This window comes from Thermobia domestica, chromosome 3 (genome assembly GCF_964235325.1).
Source record: "Thermobia domestica chromosome 3, izTheDome1.hap1.1, whole genome shotgun sequence".
In the NCBI taxonomy this organism is placed as follows: Eukaryota; Metazoa; Arthropoda; class Insecta; order Zygentoma; family Lepismatidae; genus Thermobia; species Thermobia domestica.
In genome coordinates, this window is record NC_137456.1 from 310,534,118 (window position 1) to 310,556,007 (window position 21,890).

The window sequence follows — 21,890 nt, forward strand, 5'->3', positions numbered from 1 at the left end:
AGATGCGAATACAAGCTTATACAGGGTGTTTCAAAACAACACAGACAACGATTGGGAGGTGATTCCTGACACCAAGGCAAGGCAAAAGGTATTAGACCAACCTTGGTGCACAAATGCTTCCTTTCGGAGTTATAGGCTGTCAAAATCATGAAAAATTGAACTTTAAAGGTCCATAGCTTCAAAACTATGGTACCTACCGAAGTGGTATTAGTATAACGATTCCCATCAAACTTCATACTAGGAATATTATTGACATTTGCCGTATGTAATCATGGTAAAAAAAAAAAAAAGCATTGACGAAGCTAAAGGGGGCTGACCCTCCCTGCTGGCGACACCTGTCTTTCAGAAAAGTTGTATTGTAATATAGGTCAAGTAATATAAAATTATCAGTTTCGGTGTATACAAAAACAATGTCTTCCAAAAATATCTCTTGTCCTCTGCTTGCTCCCTCCCCAAAGAAACTAAAGCTGACGTCATCATTAAAACAAACTTATGCTGAAAACGTTAGTTTGTATCTACACATTTAAATTATTTGTCTTACTCACTGATTGACGTAAAACAATTCAAATTGATCCTTTTGATACTTTACTTATGACTAGCACCAACAGAGCAGCTACTAAGCAGTGGGAATTGGAGGGGCAGGTTTTCGATTAGGTGGACTGGCCTGCCTTTAGGTCCGGCACTGAAATCGAATTAAAAATTTCATCTAGATCGGCTGAGTACTTTTTGCTGCAGCGAAGAGCAATTGCTATATTCTTTATTTCCTGGAAAGATTCTCCGTGCACTTGAATCAATAACGGGTAGCAACATCTTTGTCATTGCTTCTGTCAATTCCCTGGACTTGATACATACGTGTTTTCGCTTACACTTGGGCTTAAATGTCATCGGGTCTGTCACCAATCACCTAAGCAACCCTGAAAATTATGGATTCGATACTAATGTCGGTCATTTTAGAAATTCATTTTTCACCCATCCTCACTCTCATGTAGATGGGAGCTGAGCTTGGGCTTAAGCGGCATCGAAAGCGTCACTATTCATCTCAGCGACCCCGAAAACTATGGATTTAATACTAATATCGGTTGAATTAAACTATTTTTATGTCACCCCCTCCCATCACACTATGATTGCCTTTCTTCTACAGTAGGCACCGGAGTCACTATTCACCTCAGAGATCACAAAATTGTAGATTCGGTATTAATATAATTTTTCTTATTATTTTTTATACATCATCCCCTTTCCACCCCTAAGAGTGCTAAGCCTACCTTACCCTTAATGTATTTGTTTCCAGATTGTAAATCCTATATGTACCAAGTTTGTAAAATTCCTTCAGGCGTTCAACAATTGTGTTAGAATATACATACATACATAAAATGTAGTTTTTCGCGATTTTTTTTATCATCCCCTCAAACTGTATTGAGTAGCGTCATTTCAGACCTAGCACTTCGTCACCTCCATCTGTGCACTAAATTTCAGTTCGATTGACTGAGGACGTTTTGCTTAAGCGAAGTGCAATTGTTAAGTTCGTTGTTCCCTCGGAAGATTCTTCCTGTAGTCGAACCCATGAACAAGGCATGTAAAGCAGCAAATTATATTCTCAAATCATTGATTTTGACCATTGTAACGTCCTATACCTGGTAGCTAAACTCGGCCTTTTTCCAGTAATTTTCCCTGTAGTTAGTCCAAAAGCTTTGCTGCATAATATTCAGCGGTAAAGTTTTATAAGATGAAATATAATGAGAAGGTGTCTTCCGAGTCACAAAAAGAGCAATCATTATCTTTCTTGCAAATTTCAGACACAATGCATTTCTTGGTGATGAAGAGCAAGGATGTTTTCACTGTTTGACTACTCTTTTGTTTCTGGAATGCACACAGTGGCATGGACGCCCGAAGGGGGGCCGCCCCATCTGGCTCACAAAAATGTATACATAATATAGCAAACCACATATATTAAATGCCAGACGTAATATAGCAACCATGGAAATGCCCCCCATAGAAAATCTTCCTCGGGCGCCACTGCACATTGGTTTCCTCGGTTATAAATCGGTCATCTTTCGGGATTTAAGAACAGCATTTAAATCCAGATATCCATTTGGCATCAATTCAAAATCACAGGCCCAATTCCACCACAGTGTTTTTAATATCATTATGTATTTCCGTTGCATTTATACAACCCCGCTATGGCCCAAGACCGTGCTGAGAAAGAGGAATGGGCCCCAAAGGAATCTGTTCCAATGTCTGTGCTATCATGCAATTCCATTGTATGTTTTCATATTTTTAATCCATGGAGAGAAGCAAAACATTGATAAGACATTGCCCTTCTACGTATAGTGTAGCCGGTAATACACATAGGTGGAGGAGGTGATGAGAGATTCCTTACCAGCGGAGGGGCGTGTGGCCACTATGCTTCCAAACGAATCGTTAGCACGGACAACTGGGCCTAGCAGTGTACGTGGTATCGCAGCAAGGAATTTGAACGATGTAAGGTGGCAATTATTGCCACACCTACCGAGCAAGACCAAAGGCTTCCAAATGGTAATGTCTGTCTGGTACAGACGGTCTACATCAGCCATAGGGAACGGTAATGTACTGTACTTTTGCCGTATTTAGAGATAGGCAGAGATTGGAACTGTCGCCGCAATCGGCGGAGCAGAAGCCTTTGGATTTTTTTTTAATGGGGGAGTAATGAAAGCGCTTAGTTCAAGGAGATGGAGGTTATCTGTGTGCGTGCTATCTTAGCACAGAGTTTTGAACGAACTGGGGTAGGTAGTGCTGCGAAGTAGCAAGCCCTTTCCCTCCAGGAATTCCTAGTGTTCCCGGATTAGGGTTGGTCTCTGCCAGACTGTGGCCATAACCTGGGGATTCAATAACTTGGAGACCCTGTACTTCAATGGGGAGGTGTGCTTGCTCTATAACGCTCGGGCGTCAACACCGCTTATGCTGGTAGATATTTTGCTGGCTGGAACAGTTTCCTCAATAAGTAACTATAACTAAGGATCCGGTCAAGCTTTATGATCTTAACCCATCATGTTCGGTGGGTAGTTCTGAGTAGTTCAAGCTGTGGAAAGGAGGAAGATTCCAGTGCAAACACTGTAAACTCCTTGCAACTAATGGACCATCCATACGGAAAGCATAACCAGTCATAAGTCGTAAGGCAAGTCTGTAAAGGCAGAATCGTTACCTATCCCTCAGAATAATGGGTAGATGCTCAGCTACACTCGTGTTGCATTTATACTCTTCTTCACAAATATTGAACGATTGCTCGGTGCTCAATAGTTGTCTCAAAAAAAGTGCACTACATTTGCACAACAATAACTCCAATTGTTCTGTGTTGTTCCAGACAATAATACAAAATTTGAAAACTGTAGATGGTGCGTAAGAATAACGTACTCTGGAAGTAGTGCTAGGCCGTCATATGGGTCATTTCCCAAAAAGCTTATCAAATCGCCCTCGTAATAATAATAATAATAATAATAATAATAATAATAATAATTCCATCTATAACCATCTCCAAATAAGCACTGAAAACTTAAACACTGATAAAAGATTCACGGAAGAATTGAAGTTATATTTGTTTGTGTATTTCTTCTATACATATAGCATTTTTGTTGTAATATATATTACATTAACTTCCTCAAGTATATAGTATGGACCTTCGATTGGTAATGCATGGACATCTAATTTGTACAAATCTAAAATAAAGGTCTTCTGTACACCGTTTCCTCACTTTGATGTTATAATTTAATGATTTCTTTGAATGAATTTCAGAACTTTTGAATCGAATTTGTAATTAAATTTTACAATATCCACTTTATGTTTTCAAAATGGGCCATATAGTTAGGGTTGCGATACATCAGCATTTGTACGGACATGTCCGCATTTTGAGAGTAAAAATTTAATTCAGCTTATGTTCTCTGAACACATTGTGATATTGTTTCGTGAACATACCGTCATATTCAAATGGTAAATCAGACACACAGCTATTCTATACCTTATTATTGTAAAGGATGTCCCATAAAAAATGCAACTTTCCCGCCATTTCTCTTCTAGTAAGTTGGCAGCACTGAACGTTACATGATTTTCATGTTACCTTTGTGGTTATTGGTCACAAGGCGCCGAATAGCGCATGATCAACATCTGCTTTCTACGGATGGGAATGAAGCGCTTCCTGTAAAGAAAACAGATGACGATCGGGCGCTACTCGGTGCTCCGTGACTACTAACTACAAAGACAACAGATGAAATGTGTAACGTTCAGTGCTGCCAACTTACTAGAACAGAAATTACAGGCATTTCCAAAGCTACAATGTTCATGGGACACTACATATTATAACGTTTTCAGCATATCAGCCGGGCAAGGAGAACGGTATGTTGTAAATAGAGTTAGCAGGTGGTAAAATGTGTCCATATTTTGGCATTTCAGAGTATGGTACTAAGGTATCTACATATTAGTGTGTACTACTGTACAAACAGGTACACTCTTTTTAAAAAATACCACATATGATTCTTTGAGTTCTGGAAATTGTACATAGGGAAGTTTAGTATATTGGGTTCTAAAAAGATCTCAATTGTCCAAATAAAATAATATTTCTTTGATTTCATCCCATCTGCAGATAGTAATAGAGTTCTTCTGTGGGTAACCAGTTTATACCATGATCAAGATTCTACAATATTGTTATGAGTTAAAAGCAAAATAAACAAACAACGAGTAATACCCCTTTGTACTTATTTATATAACATACTTGTTACTTGCAAATGATGTTAATTCTAATAAAACTTACTTGTTTTTCCAACATGCCCTACTTAAGGTCAGAATTGCTACCGTAATATCCCCAGGAAACCTGAAATCGAAAATCGAATCAGGGGTGACTACAGCAATCAGTAATGCCAAATTAGCTGTAAGTCCATCGTTCCAATATCGTTTTGCAGGAACACCTTCAAGTTTAGTAATAATAGCTCTTTCTATTCCCATGCACCACTCGATGGTATCACTAGAGTTGTCAACGCCATATTGTTCAATGAGATTGAAGGTAAGATTAAACTGAATCCCTTGCGATACATTAACATTCAACGCGGATTTCTCTGCAAATGAGTAGACTAAACATTGTACCTCAGTTTCGTTGACGAGATTGCAACTTGGGAGTTCGATTGTTTGAGAAATATTTGTTTTCAAGTCTTCACATGAACGTGAATTCGTCAACGTTGCTGTAGCACATCGTGCAGTTGCACAAAACAGTAGAACAAAAAGTAGGTACCATATTTTGACGGAACACATTCCATTGGGTACTCGCTCTGATGGTCTGGGAGTAGTCATGTTTCGTTGCTTTCCACAAATAGTCCTTTAGTTCAGGTTACCTGCAGATAAGAAACGAATATTAGTAATAAGAAACGAAGAAATTAATGATAATCAAGAAAGTAGAGGGAGGGAGCACGTAAATCACAGAAAAATGAAAAAGTCATTGAAACGAAGTATAATTATTAATTGAGTCTAAGGGTGTAATTTCAGCGACTCATCTAGAATTTGCTTACTAGACGAGACAAGATAGGATTTTCGTGACAAGACAGAGCTCTTCCAGTGTCAAAACCAGTTGAGAATTCTCGAAGAGCACTGCCAGAACAAACTTAAAAAGACTTATTCTTCCGAAATTTATATGAAATTGTGTATTTATAAAAAATTGATTAAATTCAGTAGATAATACACTTACATATTTGGAAACTGCGTATTAAGGGATCTATTGAATTAACAATATTGAGCTGTCACTTTTTATCATCGTATATATACTGTAAATGCAGAATAACCAATGACCACAGGTTACTATTTGGTACCAAAATGTTCACCATCCTCTTAGGTATTGATCAACACCAATATCATGTCCGTATGACTTACGGTTCCCGAGATATGGTTCCTTAAATCTCCCGAAATAGGATTCTTTTGCCAATATCAAGGGGAACGGTAAGAGTGAAGCGAAAAATTCCATCACTTCTTTCAGATAGTTTTTGATGCTCTGTCGAATGGAGGGCTCAAAATTGAAAAAATGCAAATAAAAACATACACATACACACAGACAGACATAGAGAATTCAGTAACGAACTTTTTAAGTTTGTTGATCAGATAACTTTTATCAAAGTTATACTTAAGAAGTTTTAACAAACTTTTTAAGTTCGTTGATCAGATAACTTTTACCAAAGTTATACTTAAAAAGTTTTAACGAACTTTTTAAATTCGTTGATCAGATAACTTTTATTAAAGTTATACTTAAGAAGTTTTAACAAACTTTTTAAGTTCGTTGATCAGATAACTTTTACCAAAGTTATACTTAAAAAGTTTTAACGAACTTTTTAAGTTCGTTGATCAGATAACTTTTACCAAAGTTATACTTAAAAAGTTTTAACGAACTTTTTAAATTCGTTGATCAGATAACTTTTATTAAAGTTATACTTAAGAAGTTTTAACAAACTTTTTTAAGTTCGTTGATCAGATAACTTTTATCAAAGTTATACTTTAAAAGTTTTATCACTTTATGTAAATTTATGTAAACTTCCATCATGGGGTGGATTTTACCACATTTTACCCCTTATTCTAGGCTGAATTTAATCCTAGACAATAGGCTTATTTCTCGAGATTGAAGCGAGAGACATCAAATGTAAACTACGTTAATTTGTATCAAATTGTGATCAAAATTGACGAGAGGAATTATTTCTTTATCGTATTATTTAAAGAAGAAAGGCTCATATTTCGGGGGAATTACATTTCTTTTTACCCCCCCCCCTTCCGTTATTTTTGGCCAAGTTCAACTACAAGAAACGGGAATGATTAAGAAACCCTAGAGAAAATATATACTACATGTTAGCAAAATCGAATGACATTTACGTAGCTTATACTGGATATTTTTCATTACATTACGTATTTATGCATACTTGCAGCTTGGGGTGAATTTTACCCCCGCTTACCCCTTTATTCTTGGTGGATTTCAACCCTAAACAATATACTTATTTCCAAAGATTGGGGGTTGAAATATACCTAGTTTCATTCATAACCAATAAATTTTACGAGAGTTATCTTGCTTGGAACAAAGAGCAACTAATGGATTTCCTTCTTCTAACACATACATACCAACACAGTTTCAGATTGAGTCGAATGGTAGAACTTAGTTCATGTCGCCTTGAATATTGTCAGTAGATGTGTGACACAAACAATACTGAACTGAATATAAATTGAAGAATTTCTTAAAACTAAATTGAAGCATATCTTGACATGTTATGTAATTACTGAAAGGTTGTACGTTTTATGTAGCAAGGATGCCTAATGTTCCAATCACCATACTTGTATTACCAAGAGGCTCAGTTGTCTCCAATCATGTTACATTGTATTATTTTGTGGAATATAAAAATACAGTAGAACGTCGATAATCTAAACGTCAAAAATCCGAACGCGGTCCCTAGAAGCTTTTTACATTTTGTCTTAGCGATAGCGATAAATTAACAATAAGGTTATCCGTCGGCAGACCGAGGCAATTACCTTGGTGTGTTCTTCAGTCAGTGTCAGTGATTATTCATATTTAATTGTTTGTCATACATATTTTTTTATTTTCTCCTAGGCCTATACAAGTAAAGTTTCTTATATGAGTTACAAGAACAGTGTAAATTAGTGTACGATCAGATTCTTCAGGAACATTAAATGTAAGTAGCCTTACGTACCGTATTGTAATTACTGTATGTACTGTATAACCACTGTATCGATAAAAGAGCATACCGTACAGTACATTTAACCCTAAATGGAATTTTCTTGGTCATTTTCGAAAATTCGAACAATTTGAAAATCCGAACTACCTGTAGTCCCAATTAGTTCGGATTTTCGAGTTCCTACTCTATTTGTTTTGTATATTAGATGTACATATATTTGCTCTAATAATATTATGATCATTTTTTTTATAGTAATAAGTATTCAGAAAAACCGATGCTAGATGACTTGAAGAGTCGCCACTGGGCGCGGTGGCTCAGTGGTAGAGCGCTCACCTCCGGTGCATGGGGTCCCTGGTTCGATCCCAGCTCGCGCCGTGTAGACATTGTGGTGGACAAACGCCGTTCTCGTGGGTTTACTCGGGGTTCTCCCCCTTTCTTCATTCCAGCATGTTCCCTTCATTTCTCATAATCACCGTCTCCTTTAGCCTGACCGGCATAATCGTGGAACGTAAAACTGAAAGATTTCATTTTGGGTGGGAAGAGTTACCTGCTGAAATGGTTTTACACATAACATTCAAGTGTAAGGCATACTTTCTCTATGCCATTTGCTTTATTATGGTCTATACGTTTTTATATTTAGCCTACAGAGTTGCCAACTGCACCATAATTATAACACACACACCAATTTCCAATCGTGTCCAGATGTACCAGTAGAGTACGCAAGGGTGTTTCCGGGTTTTAATCAGTGGTTACTAATGTTCGTGTTTTCAACGTTGCGCGACCAATTTTGTATAAGTTAGCAACAATAGTCACGAACACAAGAACGTTGCTTTCTACTAATCTCATATATACTTTATTTCTATTCTTTTGCTACGAGTTTACAACGACCAGACTCTGGTCGTGGTAGCTCCCGTTTAATACCGGATAGTTAGATCTGCCACATATTAGATATCTGATATTAGATTTTATAATACTCGTCTTGAACTTTGTTTTATATATCACAAACAAAGAAGTTGGGCAAAAAATCAATGCTAAAGGCTATTGAAGTTGTTAAAAATCACGACATCAGTGACTTCAAAGTTTCCAAAGTGTTTAATGTTCCACGATCAGCACTCAAAAATTACTTAAGCACCCCATGAAAACTGCATTGGGCCTTGTTTCAGTTCCTTTAGAAAGGAAGCCGACTCTGTGAGCATCCGGGAAAAGAAATTAGTGACTACTAGGAATGATACTAGGAATAAGCAGTGGATTGGGAGCACCTATTGCCTACGATAGTCACATGAATTATGTGTTGATAGTGATAAGACAAACGTGTGTGATATTTGTAATGCTGCTTGTAGACGGTCAAAGAAAGCTTGAACAAGACCATTCGATACCTCAAATTTACACGTTCAAAGGAGTATTGTTCAAGACACTTGAACAAGAGTCTCGAATGAATTTGAAACAACTTTTACACCATCATAGAAGTATTGAATCATGTTTTATATAGTTGTTGATAGATGGCAATCCCAAACAAGTGACTGAAACTATGGAAACAAATGAAAGCGAAACTACGTACTGATTTAGTTCAGACTTGAGCATGAATAGCTATAATATTAGCATTTCTTTCCTAAATTTCTGCAGGCATTTGGAATTTAATAGATTATATTGTAAAACTATGTCCCATATAGGATGTAGGTAGAGCAAGCTACTAAAAAGAGTGTCCGGAATCGACTCCCACTACCGGCTTTTATTATAAAATTTCACTAATTAACAGTATTTTACAAAAATATTACAAAGATATTTTCTCTATACTTGTCAGATTTGTAACAGGTAGTCTTTGACCGAGAGGTTCCAGACAGGATCTCCACAAAGCCCCGTAGCAGTCTAGGCAGAGTGGCGAAGGTTTCCCCAAAGCTCCGTGGCAAGCAGTGAGCGGGTTAGTGATTACAGAGCCTGCAAGCAGGCTAAGACAGGTAGAAGGAAAAGCCAAAAGTCCCGAAGCAGACTAGAGGCTTGGGGTTAGGTTATTCCTAATGTTCCGAAGCAAACAATAGAAGGGGCACCAGTGAACTGGTACAGATCCGCTGTCGGCTGCCGAATTTATAGATCCCCAGACGGCGGTGGCGCTGCTGCTCTGATGTCGTCTGCTGGTTGTAGTGGATCCATGTGGTGCATAGTATCTTCACGTAAAACCATGTGGTGGTGTTTATAAACATAAACGTAAAGTGTTGTTTTTATACAATACCACAGGGTATGTTACAGTATTAAATCATTTAGAAAATAGGTCAATTGATTTTGTAGCAAGCCCATCGAATTTTCACTAAGTATTTTGTCCCTTTAAGATTAAATGTGGGTTAGATTAGCTTACGTTAAAAGAATAAAGTGCTGCTTAGATATAAAATCATTCCGTCTACTAACAAGGGAACATCTTATATTGATAGTAGCGTTGCCCAATGAAACAATGTGCAATCGATAGAGGAGTGAAGAAAAGTGAGAAATCCAAAGTTTTACGGGCCGATACCCAAAAACACAGAAGATACACAGGAAAGAAGGATCTAGAATCATGTGAACATAGCAATGCAAAAGATATAGTGACACAGAAAGAACTTCAAAATGATTAAAGTAATCAAAATAACATTTATACAACAGTATAGTAAGCAAACATTGCACCCACAGACATGCTCAAAAACATTATATGTAGAAGAGAACATACAGTACACAATTCAAACTAGTTAAAACAAAATATGAGACCACAAACAATAATATAATTACTGAAGCACGAAAATAAGGGATGAAGCACAGCGTCGAAGCAGGTTTGTCCAACTGGAAAATCAGAATAGTATCAAACACAACACACAAAACTGAAATGATGCATCCTCTTAGATTGACAATTGATTAGCAGGCTCACGTTTCTGATGCACGTAATATTGTTTCACTTCACATATTATTGATAGTCAATTTTTCAGTGTTGCGGTTGATAAAGCGCTCCGCAGGGCGTTGGTAATGTATGTACTGTTCTAAGTCCGAGATTCATGTAGGAATTCATATAGGCCTATCTTCAAATGCTAGCAACACTGTACATCATGACTTCACAGGTATGGTTCTAATCATAATTAGATTTCCTACATGTTATAATTTGTGTTCCGTGCCATTTAACAAAACTTCATTATGTACTCAATTGGCAACACTGCATTACATATGATGTCTGTGGGTACAATGTTTACTTACTATACTGTTGTGTAAATGTAATTTTGATTACTTTAATCATTTTGAAGTTCTTTCTGTGTCAGTGTATCTTCTGCATTGCTACCTTCACATGATTCTAGATTCTTCTTTTCTCTGTATCTCCTGTGTTTTTGGATGTCGGCCCTTAAAATTTTGGATTTCTCACTTTTCTTCACTCCTCTATCGATTGCGCATTGTTTGATTGGCCAATACTACTATCAATATAAGATGTTTCCTCGTAAGCATTTTAAAAATCTTATTCTTCATATGGCGTACTGATGACAGAATCACACACAAAAAAGAAAAAAATCGAACTGTTTCCTAAAATTGTATGTATCACGAGGAAATGACTTTCTTTTGATGTTGTTTATGCTATGACATCGAAGATTGTTTTTTAAAAAAGGATGAAACTCAGGAAACGAAACGAAACCAAATATTTTTTTTTAACCCACTGGACTTACCGCCCATCTGCGTCAGACTTTCTTCATAAACCTACCCCATATTTGGTACTGGTTAAGAATAGCCCATCAAATAGTAATTTTACTGTTAAAATGTGTAAGTACGTGTGAAAGAGGATTGTCTGAGATAATAATTTCCAGTGTCGGAACATGCCTGTATAATGTAGGAAACCAGTATTTTATGTTTAGAAATTTAATGTTACCACTATCAAATCATTACACGGGTTGTAGCTGAGTTCAAATGAGTGAATACAATGTCAAGAGTTTGTTGCACTCTTCTTATTTGTGCATTATTCTTATGTTTCTTGCACTATAACCTCCGTCAATGACGTTCGTGCTGCTTACGGACGTATTTTCGCGTCGGACCCCCTTCTATGCTCCTGGCCTGACATTTGAATAGCATTCTTGATTTTAGTACTTTTTCCTGCACTTTCTTATATGTGGTATATGTCAGGATGCTTATTTGTACGCACCATACTGAAAAGCCCAAGTAAAACTAATCTGCATGCATGAAAGCAACCTCTACCTTAAGAAATAACTTCTGAAATACTACGTGTGGATTTCGTGATAAAATAATTACATTGCAATGAAATAACATGTAATCATTTCCAAGGTACTTCAGTTTGCGATCATATTATCAATCTGCACGCAATAATTTGTTATTATCCCAGATTAATAGTAGTACAAAACGTCTTATTAAATCAAGAAAAGCCAGTTATATATTTTTTATTTGATGGACTTTATTTTCTTAATCTACACCCGATATTCTTGTACATTAAATTCTCAAATTAATACTTATATTTCTCATTGCCTCAAAATTTAACAATAGTTATGGGCATGCAAGAACTCTAACTAAATAAATCGTGTATATTATCAACAACAAATACTAACAATATCTTCCAGCGAGATGGTAGCTTTTGTTCAATATGAATACACACTCGGAAACTCAGATAATTATGGAAAAGAGTAATGAAAATATCTTTATTCAACAACTGCCGCTGTCTCACCACGCTATCATACTTGTTTTGTATTTTCTTGCACTCAACTCGAGCGCTGATTGGCTATTAAATGCTCTTTAATTGGATTGTTTAGAACAGGACCGAAACGAAATTTCTTGAATAAAATTATTGAATTCAAGACAAAAATGACGTCAGTGCTGACGTCCTTTTCATCAAATAGTCTTAAACGGTCTTGAACAAGAGTCTTGTTCAAGCTTTCTTGGATCGTCTACAAGAAGCATAACTTTATTGAAATTCAATGCTAAATTGCTCGAATATTTTGAACTTCTCAAATTTGTCATCCTTAGTACTTTTTTTCTAATTAACTAACTCAATGGCCTATGATACCCTGAGGTTCAATGCTGCTTTCCCAAAAGCTCTCCACTGAATTTTATCCTTAGCCAACTGGATCCAGTTTTTACTTTGTATTCCTATTTCTGCGAGATCTATCTTAATATTATCCACCCATGTGTGCCTAGATCTTCCTAATGGTCGTTGTTCGGTTGGATTTCCAGTTAAAACTTTGAAAGCATTTTTACTTTCTTCCATTCTGGCTACATGACCTGCTTACCTGAGCCTCCTAGATTTGATGACCCTTACAATGTTTGGTAAACCGTATAAATGATGTAGTTCCTCGTTATGAAGTTTCCGCCATTCCCCATTCCCGTTCCTCTTGGGTCCGAATATTCGTCTCAGGATCTTGTTCTCAAATACTTTCAGTCTATGTTCTTCCCTCAGAGTAAGCGACCACGTTTCGCAACCATACAGAACAACAGGCATGATTATCGTTTTATATATTTTAAGCTTCAAATTCCTCGACAGAATTCGCGACGACAAGAGATTTTGAACCGAATAGTGACACGAATTCCCTACTTTTAGTCGACATTCAATTTCTTCATGAATATGATTTTCGTCTGTGTTTAATTCATTGCAGATAAACGCTTCTCGCTACATAATTACCACTTTTACTCCACACAGATAACTTTAAAACTGGATTTAGTTGATTTTCACCACTCTCAGTTTGAAAGCTCCTTCGTGACTAAGCGGTTAGCGTACGCACATTTGGCGTGGAAGACCCGGGTTCGATTCCCGGCGGAGCTCATATCGTTCGAATCCCAATCAGTATTGGTTAATCAGTACGTTCCGTCTCATATAGCCTCGCCGTTGAAAGGGGCGTTAAACTCAAAATCAACTCAATTCAACACTTTCAGTTTGAAAAAATGAAAATTCTTTGAGTTTAATGTCCCATGTTATGTCCTTTAGGCTAAGGGAGACGATGATTAAAGCAAGTGAATGATGATGGAAGAATTGGTGGAATGAGGAAGTGGGAGGAAACGGGAATACCCCGAGAAAAACCACGAACACGATGTTGTCCACCTCAAACTTATTTGAGCGTGGATCGAACCAGGGATCTCACTCACCAGAGGTAAGCGCTCTGCCACTCAGCCACCGTGTCCCCCCCCACTTTCAATTTGAGTAAAGGATTAAGAGAGAAGCAGGCCGGTAGCCAGCACAAAAATGTAGGGGGGGGCGATCAAACCATATTATAGTTCATTTGCAAGCCTACCGTGAAAATTTTAGGGGGACCAGAGAAAATTTAGGGGGCCCGACCCCCTCTAGACCCTCCTTGGATACGGGCCTGGAGGGAAGATTGCCCTTGTTCTTAGAACACTTTTTCAATTTCAAGAAAATAACGCTTCTTGCTATCTCTTATTGTTTTTGGTCTGTGTAGATCAATATTGAAACCGGAAGTTGCATTGGATTTCGGTCACTTCCGGTTTTAGTAGTTAGCTAAGGATGGAGATGAAATGTGTTCTTGGAACGCTTATCGATTGCAGGAAACCAGTTCGTAGTATCAACTACTGGTTTTGCTCTATAGTAATCAACGTTAAAACCGGAAATGGTTGATTTCTACCACTTCCAGTAGATGGATCACTTCCGTTAACGAAGTCAATTTCTAACTTATCCCTTTACATCGTGGCTAAGTGTGTGATCCATCAAGTAGTTCTTAGGACTTTTTTCTGGACGGGGGGGGGGGGAGGAATCTCACACGGACAGAGAAGGTAAACTCGTCCTATTAGCTCTAGAGAGTTCTGGTTGGTCAAAAAAAAAAAAAAAAATGTGAATGAAACGATATTTCCTATATTGTCAAAGGAAGTAAGAAGGAAGAAAGTAGACGAAGTAACTGATTAACGGTTTTTTGGTACCATATACTACTTCGGTACCTAGATAGAAAGCATGAAGCAGTAATGAATGATGTAGGGACGACAAGAAAAACCTTTAGGAAGAAAATAAAGCATATTTTATGAGTTTATAAATAAATAAACATGGATAGTACGCAATATGTAAATATGGACACTGAACGGAAAATACGAGCTTTCTTGTAGCTATATGATTAACGTACAGCAAAGAAAGTATTCGTCCGGCCAGAACTAAAGTGTTTGTACGCAAATAATTTGCATTCAACTCAGTAATAAAAGCAAGAACGAAACACAAATATTTCATTACACTATCTATACAGTTACCAAACATAGAAATTAAGTTATTTCACATTCGAAGCATACGAAAACGTACAAATAAAATAAACTAAACATATTTCACGCCAAAAAAGTATTCGTCTACAAAGAAACATTATTCATCTGCAATGGCTTAGATTGTAGTCCCCCAAATTTTAATACTTTGTCGGTCCTCCTTTTAGCCGTATGATCTCTTGCAACCTCTTTGGCATTGATCTGACTAAATTTTCTGTTGTTGCCCTGGTAATTTTTCTCCATTCCGTCAACAATGCGTTTTTAAGATTAGTTTTATTTGAAATGTGGTGTTTTCGTATATTTGTTTCCAGTGTGTGCCATAGATCCTCAATTGGATTTATGTCCGGTGATTGTGGAGGGGTTTCCATCCACTTCGGAGTATTGTATAAGAGCCACAGCTTCGTATTCAGGGCAGTGTGTTTCGGGTCGTTACCTTGCGTGAATATGTAATCCCCTACTAGGCCCATTTGCTCAACACTCGTGGGAAGATGTTTCTTCAAGATGTTGATATATGCTACGTATGTGATCCATTATTCCCTCAATGAAACACAATTCCCCAACCCCGTTCGTACTCATACACCCCCATACAAGTACCGATCCGCCCCCATGTTTCACTGTAGCTGTAAGATTCTTTTCCTCCAGCTCACAATTCTTTTTTCTCCATACCAGAACTCGTCCATCTGATTGAAACAAATTAAATTTGCTTTCATCAGTGAAAACCACCTTTTTCCAGAAGTCAAATGTCTCGTTTCTGAGTGATTTTGCATACTTCTGGCGCTTCTTTCTGTTGGTTTTGCTGATATATGGTTTTCTGCGGGCTGTTCGGGCTTGATATCCAGCTTCATGGAGGACGTTTCTCACAGTTTGACCTGACACTTTCTTTCCAGACTCTTGTTCAAGCTCCGCAGCTATGACGGGTGCACTCATTTTCGGTGTTTTCTTAACTTTACGTAACTTGCTGCGTTAGTTGTGATGGACGCCCCGATCTCGGTAGACTTTTGTATGTTTTTGTCTTTTTAAACTTGTATATGAAGCTTTTAATGATGGTAATAGGCCGACCAATCATATCACTGATCTCACTAAAGGATTTACCCTTACCAAACAATCGTATCATTATTCGTCTTTCCTCTTCACTTGTTTCTTTTGATTTTCGGCCCATTTTGTCTCCCCTGGTTGATTTCTGTTAGTTGTTCACTCCAACAGCAGCAGCACACACACACACACTTCGACTAGAGTTCACTAACTGACACAAACGTCTGCAAATAGTACCAAAAGATACGCGTTACGAAGGGTATGTTGCTTCAGGTAGATACAAGACGAATACTTTTTGGCAGTAAATGTGACTTCTCTCTGCTTTATTGTAACCTAAAGAAAACGAAAGACAAAGTTTCATTTCTTTCTTTCTTTATTTTATGCTGGAAAGTGTAGACGAACCTACGGGCATAGTATTGTGCGATAAAGTCTTCGTTCCTTTAATATATGATTCGATTTATATTGTATGCGCTTTGAGACGAATACTTTTTTTGCTAACTGTATGTATCTTCAGTACGCGAGATCTGAGTTTGATTTCCAGCGGGAGTATATCGGAAATCTTTGAGTTTAACGTCTCGCGTTATGTCCTTTACGCTAAGGGAGACAATAATTAAAGCAAATGAATGACGATGGAAGAATGGGTGAAATGATAAAGTGGGAGGAAATGGGAACCTACGAGAACGATGCTATCCACCACAAACTTACTTGGCCGGGAGTCGAACCGAGACTCCACGTACCAGAGGTAAGCGTTCTAATATGTGGTTCGAATACCACGCGTAAACCTGTAGGTCTACGTCTAATATTGCCTGACTGTTGAAAGAAACGTTAAAATCCCAAATGAACCATCAATTTTATATCTTAAGTTTTGACTTTAGGCTGTTATAATCTTGCAATTCAAGTAGTTCTGTATAGGTCTCTTAATATGTATACATAAACTTCAAAATGATCTATAACTGAGCACTTCAAACACTTCTTAAATTGGGTAAATGTGACGTGTTATTACATAGCTAATTGCCGTTACTATAACAATGTTTCTATTTCGAAACCTCCGTGCAATAGCCTATGGCAAGTAGGTCATTATATTAGGGTTTTTCCTTGTAGCAAAAGACAAAGATAATTGAGAAAGTGCGTCAGATCTACAAGGAAAACGAGGCAGTATACACGTATATATATATTTTTTTCTACATAAGCACAGGTAGTTCTCATTCTGAAAGATGTGTTCTAAATTGACAATGGCTTATCTACGTCGAGTTTATAGTATTTCTAGCCTTAACGACCATATCAGTGGCGTATTTAGGGGGGGGGGGCTTCCGGGCTTAAGTTGCCCCCGAAATCTTATTTACTATAGTAAAGTATATGGAATATCTTGCAGAATTTTCACATTTTCAGGCAAAGCCCCCTCCCCCCGAAAGTTAGCAAAGCCCCTCCCGAAACAAAATCGTAAATACGCCACTGGACCACATCCATTACATTATTCATTATTAAGGTTAATGCTTTTAGCATAAATTTTACAGATGAACAAGTATGATCCAATAGATGCCGATTACATTGTGTTGTATGTTTAATTTATCTATCAAACGCAGTATTAAATCATTTATTGTTCCAAATATAGCAGTAGTTATGAATACTAATTTACTCCATAATAAACTGAAATTAGCGTTACCTACGAGCTTTTCCGTCTCGAAGAATGGTCGTGAAAGTGGCGTAGTCTCGGAAAGTGCATCTGTTTCTATTACAAGAGCTATGCTTCGTCTCGTCCCATGGACAACCCTAATTGAAATAGTCAATGCTCGTTCGAAACATTCTTATTCGCACACATTGTTTTTTTTTTTTTTTTTTTCAAACAAAATATTTAATTTCTCCATCAAACCACAATATTGTGCTAGCTAATTGTCACCTTTGGATACATTAGGGCTTTACAAACTCAAAAAACACGGAAAAATTAATTCGTATCAAATTAAATATTAATTAATAAAAACAAACAATGAGAGGACCCCTGTTTTCGTGCAACTTTCTATTCGTACACGGACTATTATACCATAAAGAAATCATAAGAAAACACAAACTTGGTGAGTCTAATACTTTGTGGCATATCTCTTTGCCTCAATTACTGCTAGACACCGTCTCTTCATGGAGCTTACAAGATTTTTGCACTTTTCGGGGATTATTTTATTTCACTCTGCTTCCACAACACGTTTCAGTTCCTCTTTTGATTTTACACTATGTTTACGAACGTGCTTTTTTAAATCTGCCCACAAATGTTCAATACGGTTTTAATCGGGCTCTGAGGTGGAGCTTGCAGCAATATCGGCACGTTCCAAATCAACCAAGACATGCTAAGTCCAGTCTTGTGTTTACTGTCATTGTCCTGTTGAAATCTGTAGACAGGGAACATGCCCATTTTTTGCGCACTCTGCTTGACGTTGTTCCTTAATATGTCACAACATACAGTGGCATCCATAATGCCATCAATAAATTGGATGCTGCCAACTCCCTTCGATGACATACAGGCCCAAACCATTAGTGACCCACCACCATGTTTAACTGTGGGGAGTGTGTTCATATTATTATTCTCTGTATTTGGTTTTCTCCATACCCTACGTATGCAATCTGACCCAAAAAGGCTTATTTTCGTCTCATCGGACCATATAACACTATCCTAACATTATTGATCCTTATCATGATGTTCTCTTGTAAACGCAAGGCGTTGCTTGCGATTCTCCTTACATATATACGGCCTCTTTCGCGCTATTCGACCATGATACCCATTTTTCCACAACATACACCAGACAGTTTTGTCACACATCTGCTTTCCGGACACATTTTCCACTAGTGGATGTAGTTCGGGGACAGTTAATTTGGGATTTTCTCGAACTCTTTGAAGAATGAAACGTTCGTCGCGTGATTTTAATTTACGTTCCTTTGGTTTCCTCGGTAAATTCCTTGTTGAACCGTGCTTTCTGATTTTTTGTACTACGTAGGCCTATGTACTGCACAGTGAAGTGCGAGATATTAACGGTACGTGCTATTTAACGTAAAGAATTTCCTCTCAGTGCTAACTTTATAATTACCTCTTTTTAGGTCGTAACTCAGCTCCTTCTGCTTGCCCATTTTGATCCGTGGTGTTCGAAGGAAAACAAGCGCTGCATCTACCACTAACAAGAGTCACCTACACACCCACACTGCTTCAGTACAAAACGAAGAATACTCGTGAATGATAATATTATTTACGAATAACAAGACACGTCATATTAATGTACGAATAGAAATGTTGCATTAAAACGTGGTTTTTCTTTAATTATTACTATTGGATAGTTTTTAAAACTATTTTGGATTGGTGTTTAAATTGAAATCTGTGAGCAAAACCTCCTTTACTCATATACACATAGTAGATATAAAGATAACAAAGGAAAAGTACACATATGTTACATTTTTTTTTTCGAAAATTCAGGTGTACGAATTAAGAATGTCATACGTCTTGCAATATTTTCACAATTCAAACAGCAGATGCCTCTATATGCCGTGGTCGACTCTAAGTAAGGTCAAACTGGCCCAAGACATAATGTGGCAAACAGACTATTTGGCACTCTGTCAGTTTTTTTTTTTTTTTTTTTTTTTTTTTTTTTTTTTTTTTTTTGTCAATTTTTAGTGGCAGCGGCGACGAGTGTTCAACAACGACTGATACGAGAATTGTTACTGTGTGAGTTCGGACTCGGGCATAACACTGCGGCAGCAACCCAAAATATTTATCATGGGAAAGGGAAAGGTGCAATGAACCTCTGGTTGTAAAAACGTCGAAGATCAGGCAAATTGCAGCCACCCCAAGATAATAGATTTTGAAGTCATACAACACGCCTATAAGAAAACTCCATCGACTAACACACCACGATTGTAAAACCAAATCGGCATGTTCCACCCCACGATATTGCGTCACCTTCACGAAGTCAGGGAAACCATCTGGAGCTGTCCCATTATACCATATGAGTTGACCCCAGCTCGAGCCAAGAAAATTAGAAGTGTGCCGACAACTGCCGCAAAATCCGCGTGAGGTTCGTTTCCTGAAACGGAATGTCACGTGCGACGAATATTGGGTGCTTTTCCGGAATTCAAATGTGGAAAAACAATGGTTGAGCAATGGCAAACTTCGAGAACGGGTCGTCAGACAGGGCCATTTCGAGCATAAAATCATGCTTTGTATGTGGTGGAACTAAGAGGGGGTAATTCAATTCAAGTTCGTTCTTAACAGTCATTCCATGAATCCCGACCTTTATTCCGAATAGTTGGAGCGAATGCATGTTGCACTACGCCAAAAACATACTGCACTGATAAACTGAAAGCTCGCCCTGCTGCAACAGAATATCGCTAAACCACACTCCGAACGAAAAACACAAAACAAAATACAGAAACTTGATGGCATAGAGCTTACACCACATCTGATAGTTCTGACCTTGTCCCTTAGGATTACTACCTGTGTTGGTCCATGACGCAATTCCTGAAATCACGATGGTTCACCAACTAAGGAGGCGGCAATAGCAAAAGTATTATCATTATTTCAAAATGACAAATCATCATATTTCAACAACATACGATATGAAGAAATGTCGTTTTTTTTTTTTTTTTTTTTTTTTTTTTTTTTTTTTTTTTTTTTGTAAGGTTATGAATATAAGTCGCATGTCGCATCCTAATTTTTCAGAATTGAAATTTGGATAAAACGTGTGGCTTATACGTATATGGATTAATGCGGTAATTCTCCATTGACTCATTGACAATTCGTGCTTCTCCTCAGACCTGCCAATCATGCGATAATTTATCGTGATATGATAATTTAAGCCTTAATGTTATAAACGAAAATGCAGTTGCGATAATATGTGAATATAGGATAATTTTAGAACGCACACTGTTTTGCAGTTTTTGAATGTTCAAATAAATTGTAGATTTGCAATAAATAATTATAAAACAAATATACTGAGGTTTAAACAGTCATTGAATTGAATTGAAAATGCCTTTATTCATGAGGCGAGGTTCAGCCGTAGGCTCTCTACCACCTAACAAAAGTACAATTAGGAATGTTACATGGAATATATATAAAGATATTATACACATACATATATAACTAGAATAAACATATAGCCTTTAGTTAACTACAAACTAATATATATATATATATATATATATATATATATATATATATATATATATATATATATATATATATATATATATATATATATATATATATATATATATAAAGAAAACCAATATGAAGTAAGAATATAATAGTTAGTTGTTCACATACAGTAGGCCCAATACTTGTCCTCTATACTACAATATGCATACAAAATTGTTTTATTTGCTGCAGTCTAAGACGTAGGTACTCAAGCTAAGTTTCTGTTGATGTAAAAGATGATCCTTTACCCTACGTTTGAAGGTCAAGAATCCTTTGCACTCGATTATATCGGAAGGTAATGAATTCCAGACTCTCACAGCTGAAATAGAGAATGATTTCGCTGCTTTTGTTAATGTATGCCGCGGATGTCAAATGTACGGGAACGTTTTGTTTCGTACGGATGGATTTCATTTCGGAACGTCAGCTTACTTTTAAGATAAAGGAAGCCATTATTGTGTATGCCCTTATGTATCTGGCAGTACAGATACAACAAACGCCTCCTTGACATTGTTAGAATATTGTTTTGATTTAGTAAGGGCAGTATATGTTCACATTTTCGCGTGTTATAGATAAATATCATGCAGGCATTTTGAGCTTTTTAAATTGATATTGCTAAGGATTTAGTAATGGCTGGTCCATATACAGAATCGCAATAGTCGAACAGTGGAAAAATAAGCGTGTTCATTAACTACAGTTTTGTGTTCTGATTTAGAAAATCATTATATAATAATCGTAGAATTGATATTGAGTTATTAGATACAGTAGATATATGTCGCTTCCAGTTTAACTCACCATCTAGTATTAATCCGAGATTGTTT

General features: G+C 37.1%; 1 protein-coding gene across 1 annotated transcript in view; it reads right to left on the reverse strand.

Annotated features, from left to right (window-relative positions):
* The window catches only part of LOC145681143 (toll-like receptor 2 type-2), a 59,039-nt gene that overhangs the window by 18,586 nt on the left and 18,563 nt on the right, over positions 1–21,890 (reverse strand). The window contains exon 2 of the mRNA XM_081752577.1: positions 4,778–5,351. Coding sequence (XP_081608703.1) covers positions 4,778–5,310 — 533 coding nt within the window. The 5' untranslated portion in view covers positions 5,311–5,351. The remainder of the gene's footprint in view (positions 1–4,777; positions 5,352–21,890) is intronic.